The sequence below is a fragment of the Hevea brasiliensis genome, chromosome 9, assembly GCF_030052815.1.
Source record: "Hevea brasiliensis isolate MT/VB/25A 57/8 chromosome 9, ASM3005281v1, whole genome shotgun sequence".
NCBI lineage: Eukaryota > Viridiplantae > Streptophyta > Magnoliopsida > Malpighiales > Euphorbiaceae > Hevea > Hevea brasiliensis.
Genome location: NC_079501.1, coordinates 9,426,131 through 9,435,291, shown reverse-complemented (window position 1 = coordinate 9,435,291; position 9,161 = coordinate 9,426,131). Strand labels below are relative to the sequence as shown.

The window sequence follows — 9,161 nt, the reverse complement described above, 5'->3', positions numbered from 1 at the left end:
ATTATCAGACTAGAAAATTAAGGCCGGATTAAAGATTCTGATTTTATTTGATTTTAATTTTAATTTTAATTTTAATTTTGTTTTGGTGATTTTAATTAAATTTAATAATTGCATATTTTTTTAATTTATTTTTTAAAATTTAATTTTAATTAAAATAAAACTGATTGCTTTAATTTTGATTTCAAATGTGACTGAGCTTCGAGTTTATAATTAAGCCTAATATGGCTTTGGCCCAAACTCCAAATTACATTTTGTGAAGACTCGCCATGCACAGGGCCCATCCTTATCTTCAGGTCACGTTTGGCAGTGCTGTGGGCCTGTGGCTACTCCTAAGTAATATCATTTGAGTTGGCTCCTGAAACTTGCTGATAAAATCTAAAACGATTGAGTGAGGTATGACTAGGGGTGGCCACGGTTCAAGAATCGCCGATTCATGTTCAATGAAATCATGAATCTGAACCAAACCGTCATGGTACGGTTTGGAAGATGGTTCTTGAACCGCCGGTTCTGGTTCGAGCCCCGGTTTAAAACGGTTTGAAGGACGGTTCGAAAAATGACAGTTCAAGACGCTTTGAAAGCGGTTTAAGAGCAACTTAAAGGAAAAAAATTAGAGGAAAATTTTATTGATTTAGAATTTAAGTTATATTTGTAAAAATATTTTAATTTTTCTTAAAAATCTTTCAATCAAAATAAAATAAATTATTTTTAAGAAAAATTTAATAAGTAAATACTTTAACTTATTAAAAAATTAGAGATAAAATTAATTTAAAAAAAAATTGAAAAAATGTGCATGAACTTAATTTTGCCTATGTATCCCTTTAGGATTTAGAGGAATCAAAATTTTCAGTTATAAGTTGAGAAAAGGGAGATTGAGGTGGTTTGATCATGTGAAGTATAGACATAGGAAAGCTCCAATTAGACAAGTAGAGCATATTGAGTTGAGGATAGAAAGAAAATAATAGGTAGACCTAAACTGACTTGGAGGAGAATAGTACAACATGACCTAGAAACATTACACATTTCCGAGGATTTAACCCAAAATCGTTTAGAGTGGAGAAAGAGAATCCATATAGCCTATCTCAATAAATTTTTGGGATAAAAACTTAGTTGAATTGAGTTAAATTGAGTATTACTTGCCATTTTTAAAAAAATTATATGATAATTGATAATTAAAAAAACATAAAAGAAAAAAAAATCAAAATAGAGGGTATTGAAAATTTTATTAAAGATATAAAATAATAACAGAGTAATTGAGATAGTATTAAAATTTTCAGTGAGCATAAAAATAATAAAGTAGGAGAATTGTGAAAGTACTGAGAATTAAAAGGAGTGTAGAAAATAATTATTTAGAAAATTTGAAAAATTGAAAAAGTATTAAGAATTAAAGAGAATGTAGAGAATAATTGTGTAGAGAATTAATTGTATATATATAAATGAATTAGGAGTAGAGTGAAGTATTTATTAAATTTTTTTATATTTAAATCGTCGGTTTGGTCCGGTTCGGAATCGCCGGTTCATGGTTTCTAAAAATTATGAACCTGAACCAAACCGTAGAAGAACGGTTTCGATCCGGTTTGAAGTCGGTTCCGGTTTTGACCGGTTTCGGTCCGGTTTTGACCGAACCGGTTCCAGTTCAGTTCCGGTTCGAAATCGGACCGTGGCCACCCCTAGGTATGACCGATGTATTTAAGGACGAAAGCACTATACTGTATCTTTTTCTAGGGTAAATATCGCATGCACATGCAGTTGTTTAATTTTATGAATATTTTTATAAAATTTATTAAATTTTAATTTTTTTTATAAAATTATTAAATTTTAATTTAATTTTTATAAAATTCATTATAATTAAAAGTTAAAAATTTTTTAATTAATTTATTAATTATTTTATAAATAAAATTATATTATTTCATTAATTTAAAAAAATAAAATAAAATGCATATATTCCACTACTTTATGAATAGTTAAGTAATTTTATTTATAAAATAATTGATAAATTATTAAATTATTTTAAAAATTTTTAATTATAATAAATTTTATAAAATTAAATTAAAATTTAATAATTTTTATGAAATAAATTAAAGTTTAATGACTCTCAGGAAAAGTTCATAAAATTGAGTGGTTGAACGTGGTAATTACCTCTTTTTCTTGCATGAAACCTCATCAGTTGCCAGTTACTGAAGCCGCTATTATCCACCGAGCAGCCATGAGACACTAAAACGCAAACAACCATAGCTGGCGATACCATAAGAATGGACCTAGATGATCCGGACGGACAAAACCAAGTCCCTTTATAAACCTCCAGGTTTACTTCCAAATCCTCTAAATTCAAGCCCCAGCCCAAAGCGAAACCGAAACCAGAACCACCATCCTCCAAGCCAGTGTCTTAAAACCTCAGGAATCAATATTAGCAGCGAAACCAGAACCTCAAAACGCCCAGTTCTCTAAGAGAAATGAAGACGAGGAAGAAATTAAATCTAGAATGAACGCTATGCCGAAGATTGAACCTTCAAACTCGAACAAAGGCGCCGTGAAAATAGAAATTAATGCCAATCTCCTGGATGAAGACGGACAAGAGGAAGAAGAAGATATGGTTATTAGCGAAATTGATGTTTTCTTCACTCCCTTCGTAGATACTGACACTCAGGTAAACTCTCTTTTGATATATGAAAACTTCGATTTCTGTTATATGTTATGCTGTTTCCTTTGAGGCTGTGTGCAAATCATATGAATTGGATGATTGATGTGATGTGATGTGATGAGGTGATTATTTTGGTTTTTTGTAGGTTAGAGTGAAACCACGAAGCACAAAAGTGGCAGTTGATTTGTCTATAGATGATTCTACCAACTGGGACCCTGCTTAAGCCAGCAAATTCAACCTGAAAAAACAGGTTTGCCTCTACATTTGGATATTAAATAGAGGTTCTTTTATCTATGAAATTTTAAGCTGGTTTTGTTATGGCCAACGTGAAAATTGAAATTGTTATGGATATTCTGCACATTGCAAATGTTTGATGAAGATATAATTATTTTCAAAGTTTTGCCGCAGTTGGTGTCTTGTTTAGATGTAATATGTGGAGTTTCGTTTTCTTAGACTAGTCCACAATTTTTGCAGTTTGCTAGAACCTTCATCTTTTATTGCTGTTGTAACTTCTTTTGTGGGTGTAGTTATTGTTTCAATCTATTCTACATAATTAGATACATCCTTGTATTGAAAAAACATATTTTTTGAGGTACTTTTTAACCTTGTTCCTTATTTTTTAAACTTGTTATCTGCCAGTACAAAATAACATAATGATCCTAAGGTATGTAAGTTGTGCTATTGATGTGCAGTTTAACATGCTCTGGTTGTGGTAATCAACTGGTCTTTAGGGTTTGTGACCAAAAAAATAATGCATTTCTTCACTTGTTTATTTATACATATAAGATATATTTAGGAAGATAAGACAATACTCGGACTATGATCCACATCAACTATCCAAAGATTACCTTTTGAATTGGCTACATATTGAAAATTTATTAAAACATTAATTTAGTTTCCTACGTATAAGACTGTTAGCTATATATGTGTATTTCTAATTGATTTTGAGAATCCACTATTGAATCTAATGATTCAGTTCTCAAATCACAAGATTTGGATTTTGATTTATGAGTTGAATCCTTATTTTACAACCATGATTAACGTCCTGATTGGTGCTCTTTAATGTTGGTGTAAAGTTATTTTTAAATACTTACAAAAAATATTGTGATCTAAGAGGCTTTTGCTTAATTATCATCTTGCAACTACACCTGAACCCAATTCATGCAATGGTCCTGCTTAGCCCATGATTCAAAAAGGAAGAACATTGCCGCATTTAAGACAAAAGTTGGTGTTAAATTTGAAGATTCAAATGAGGGGAAGCCTATTGGTCCATCGAAGAAGCAGGTTCTCTCTTTCATGATACAAATATACCCCTAAAGTAGATCTAGCAGTGTAAGTGCTTGAATATGCCATGTGGCATCTTAGAATGTCATTATTGAGGCTGGTATAGAATTGGAACTCAGAAGTGTGATTTGGATATAGCTTTCACTTTCAAGTTTCAACATTCTCAGGATGAACAATTGGCATTTAGTTTCAGCGTATTCTACATCCTGACAGTTATATTTAAATATGTCAATAAATCCACCTATATATGTGTGTTAATGGCTTTATATAAGTCTAGATACTGTAGGCAATCAGAATTTTGCTGAAGTTATTGAGATCATGCATGAATGGTACTTAAAGATGCATGGTTTAGGATGACTTGGGGTTAATTAAGGGTTTAGGAGCTTTATACCTTAATGAGTATAGCTGTAAGTAAGAGCCCAAGAGCCCAAGTAATACAGAATAAGAAAACAATATTCTTAATACAATTTAAGAATTATATTCCACGTAAAATTAGAAAATTAAGAGTTTATTTTTTATGAATTTTATTCTTATTATTAGTATATTGTTTATGAGTTTTATTATTTTGTAATTTATTTTATTTTAATTTAATATTATTAATTATGATTGAATTAGAGTCCTAAGATCTTAATATGATTGGAATTTCTAATTTTATAAATAACAATTAGGATTTTTATTGTTATCTGATAAACTTTGTTATGACAATTTTATAAGATCAATAATATATTGCGAATTAGTTATTTCATGGATAATTGATTATTGATTTCTCATAATTCTTTGATTCTTCTATTTTTGTTATAAATCACTGTAATCACGATTCTTAATACAACAATATGCTTGAAAGTTTGCTGAATCTTTTGTCATAATTGAAATTATAAATGGGTGTATGCATGGACACGGTCCGGATTGAGCTTGAAATTCGGCCATAACCGATCAGTGGTTCACAGGCTCGGCCTGAACTGCAATATCCTTAGGTGAGGCAAGCATTCTAAATTTTTTTGCCTTAAAAGATGAAACCAAGAGGGGAAAACAAACTAAGTTGACACAGAGATCGAGACAAAGAGCACTTGCTCTGGATGATTACATGACGAGCTATGATATATTTGTGGAGTTTGAATTCTTTTAGAATTTGGTAATTTACTGTTAAAATTTTATTTAAAATTAAATTTTTGAATAAAGAAATGCACCAATGAACTGCATTTGAATAAAACAACATAATTCTTATTCCTTCACTTTATTTATTTTTCTTATCTCTTCTTTTGCCTTCTCTGTTAACTTTTTTTTTTTCCTAATGACCATTTTATTTCTCTTTGCTCTAAAATAAAAAAATAAGTTATACCTCAAATTATTTTAAAGTAAAATTCAAATAAATATTTTTTTAACTTATTTAATTTCTTAGAAAATTAAAAAAATTAAAATATTTTTTTTTGAAGGAATTAAAAGCTTGTTATGTTATAAAAATATGCAAATAAACATATTTAAAATTAAGCTTTCTTTGATAAAATTAAAAAAAAAGCAAAAATGGAAAATCAAATGATGATTATAGATTGTATTTAATCCTATTGTATGAATTTTTATATTAGTAGATATAAAAAAAATTAATATTTAATCTTTAAATTTTGAAAAAAAAAATAAATTTGACATGCGAAAGCGCCGAATTTAATTTTCTTCTGTAGATGGTTTAAATGGGATTATTGTTAATTCGTCATTAATATTTTTTATCTAAATTAAAATTTTATTTTATAAATTAAATATTTAATGTTCATTTTTTGGTGAAAATTAAATGTAAATTATTTTTTATATTAAATATATAATTACTCATATAATAAGTTTATACAATTAAATTTAAAAGATTTTAAGTTATAATAAGATATTATTAAATTAAATATATAATAAAAATTAAAAATACTATTTTAATATTATATTTGAATAATATTTTCAACTCATATATATTAATTTGACAGTAGTGATATAATGTAATAAAATAAAAATAAGTAATAAAATAAAAATAAGTAATAAAATAAATAATATATTATATATATTTATATATAATTAATATTATATTAATTAAATTTATAGCGTTAATATAATTTATTTTCATAAATTTTTTATCTGTATCTCCGGCCTCCCTCGGGTACATGCTTTTTGCCTAGACTTCAAGAGTACTAGCGCCCTTGTATGACTTGAGACTTTAACAACTATAGTTGACAACAGATGTGAAACTGAAAGATTGAAAACTCAGATGACCTAAATAACTCTGAAAATTATTGGACCGACTCTTAATAATGCAAATAGCTTTAGTTGACAAATCAAGTGTCCACTTTAGAAACAAAGACGATCAATTGCTTTTTCTTTTCTTAATCGAAGAGAGAAATATTCGTTGATGATTAAAGAGGCAAACTGTCAAATACAAAGCGAAATTGAGCCATAGGATTACAAATGAAATTCGGGTCATGCATCTGGCTTTCGAAGCTAAAGTATGCGCCGCTTTGTTCCCTGATCGCTTAACATGAGTGAAGGAGACTGATTCCAGGTGCAGAGATAGCTGCTTGATGTCATGAGTATCCCTTTGAATATCCAGTGGAATGGCGTGGCCAAGTAGAGCATTAACGGTGAGCAAAGAGTCACCTTCAATAACAGCTGAATGGAAGCTCCTGTTCATCCATTGGAGGAGGAAGCCAGATTAACGGGGAGGCTAACTCCTGGGCATTGGTCTGCAGGCCAGGTTGGCATTAGCAGAATTAAACTACTCATTATAATGGATAGCCGCTGAAATGATTTCCTGAGTCTGCTTATAAGTTCTTAAAGACTATCAATTGCTATTGATCATGGCTGGCATTTTTCGCATATATTTATCTATAATTAATTATCGACAACATTCATTAATATCAAAGTAATAACTAAGGTTCTTGATATATATTTGCATTTTTCATTGGCTTATGAACAAAAAGAAAATGTGTATATATATATATATATATATATATATATATATATATATATATATATATATATATATATATATATATATATATATATTATTTTCTTCATATTTACATCAGTTTGGGATATATATCAGTTTAGTATATATATCCTATAACAAGCAATTAACCCATAATCGGCTTATCTGCAGGGACAGGGTGATTAATAAGGCCTAATTTGTGGAGATGGTGATGCATGTCAGAAGGGTGATCGTCAAGTTTAGGGCGTTCAGGTTGCACCCAGCGGCCATCGTTATTCCTGACCATTCCTTTGTTCTCATCTTGCCTCCAGAATGGTGGAACCAAATAATGATCTTTCAGGAAGTCTGAAGCCTTGTTCACCAATGCAGGGTCCCTTCCACTTGCCAGCACAAATCTATGCCCTTTTCCATGGTATCTGTACGTATTATTTAATTAATGGTAAATACTCCATCGGATGTCATTTTATTATCTCTACCATGTAAAATTAATATCAATAGTGACAATATAGAGCCCCTCATCTTTTATATGGTGGGTCGAGAGATGGTCAAAATTGTAATAGGTCACTTTTTGATATTGTATTAGAGCAAGAAAACTTGATATATAAAAATAAAAAAGAAAAGAAAAGAAAAGAGAAGTTACCCATCAAGCAAATGCAGGTGAGCCTCCAAGTTATGGGCACAAACCGGGTCATTAGTTTCTTTCAAGAAGGGAGAGTTATTGTGATCCAGAGCCAGCTCCACCCCAACATGAGAGTAACACCAAGGCAATCCTCCAGCCAACTTCATCAAAATGGGATGCACTTGTTCATTGAATAAAAACCCTGGCGATTTAGGCACTACATCATGCACATTCACCACCCTCAACACTTTTACACCCAGCGACTCTATTCGCTCCTTAAATCTCGTATTCCCGACCCGAGGACCCGAAAACGATAACACACAGACAGGTAGTGCTCGGCAGTCTTGCATCACGTGCAAACCTGTTTCGACAATATCATACGCGCTTAATATGGCTAGGGCGCTGCCTAGGCTGTGGCCAGTTATGGTGATGCTCACTTCCTCGGTAGCGTACATTTCTGTCAGCCGTTTTACCTCTGTCAATATCTGTTCTCTAGCTGAAAACTTGCAGAACCGGCAGTTCTCGTCTTTGTCCGTGTAGAGATCCAGGAACCCGGATTCGACCTTCACGGTTGGATCTGGGCATGGGATTTTGTTTCCGTTAATAGGTTTCAGAAAGTCCATTAAGTCAACAATCCACTCTAGCCGCGTCACCGTGCCCCTCCAGGCAATGGTGATGTCGCGGCGCCCTAAACGCCTTGAGGTTTCGTCGTTGGATACGGCGACGTATCCGATCCAGTTGGCTTTGCTGCTCCACAGTTTTGGCCACCGCGACTGCTTGAAAAAGTTGGGGAGGTTGATATTCGTTGTAGCGTAGAGATATCTAGTGACTTCATAGCCATGATGTGTCATTCCCAGTGACTCAAAAAATCTACGGCGTATGAATCTACAGCTTCCGCAATACTTGGAATATGGGTCGTAATCGAAAGCGTCGTAGCAAGCTTGTGCCATCTCGCCATATCGGATTAGTTCTGACCGTAGAAAATGATCCATCGGATCGAGCAAGCCCACCCAGTCATCTTGGCCATGGATTTCTCTCCACACATCTGCCAATTTTCTCTCTGGTTGCTTAGTGCTAGTTGTGTAATCATCAAACTCATGCTCTTTTTGGAGCTCTGTAATAATGGAAGACAATGACTCGCTTGTTCTGGAGAAGACTCGGGGCAGGGCAGGTGTTTTATTAGCAGCGAAATCTACAGAGTTCGATCGTCTCAGCTGCAAAGAGAGACAGTGATCGGACCGGAAAATTTCATGTTTCTTGAAAGGAAGAAGCGTGTTGGATGAACAAAGTGCCATTAGAAGTTGAAATTTTTGATAGGAGGAAAGCAAGCCCGTAAGAATATGGCGAGATCGGGGCCAGCACGGTAAGACATGATGTAGGATATTGGCTGTCTTCTTATATATCGGTAATTTTTTCAAACAAATGCGACTCGCATGGCTTCTTAATATTCAAAGTCATCAAGGTCGCTATTTTATATGGTGTGTAGTGTGAACCATGAAAGATGTTAGCAATTTCTCTAAATTCTGGTTTTTTTTATATATATAATAAATTCTGAATATTATATTGCAACTAGTTTATTTTTTTATAATTAATTTTATTTTTTATGTGTAAAAATTAAAAAAAAAATTATTCATCATATGGAAAATATTAGTAAATAGTAA

The 9,161-nt window shown here is 31.9% G+C and overlaps 1 protein-coding gene across 1 annotated transcript; it reads right to left on the bottom strand.

Moving 5' to 3' along the window:
* Positions 1-6,939: 6,939 nt before the first annotated feature.
* On the bottom strand, positions 6,940-8,907 carry LOC110665469 (phospholipase A1-Igamma1, chloroplastic-like). The gene is made up of 2 exons (XM_021825609.2): positions 7,522-8,907; positions 6,940-7,297 (listed from the first exon to the last, which is right to left on the bottom strand). Exons 1-2 carry the CDS (start codon positions 8,793-8,795, stop codon positions 7,027-7,029), a joined length of 1,545 nt encoding a protein of 514 aa, XP_021681301.2. The 5' UTR covers positions 8,796-8,907; the 3' UTR covers positions 6,940-7,026.
* Between the last annotated feature and the right edge of the window lie 254 nt (positions 8,908-9,161).

Bases quoted from the DNA above. Each gene is read 5' to 3' on its own strand.
- LOC110665469 (XM_021825609.2), bottom strand. From the start codon at position 8,795: ATGGCACTTTGTTCATCCAACACGCTTCTTCCTTTCAAGAAACATGAA. The intron at 7,298-7,521 runs GTAACTTCTCTT...TAATACGTACAG, and splicing joins CACCTGCATTTGCTTGATGG to ATACCATGGAAAAGGGCATA.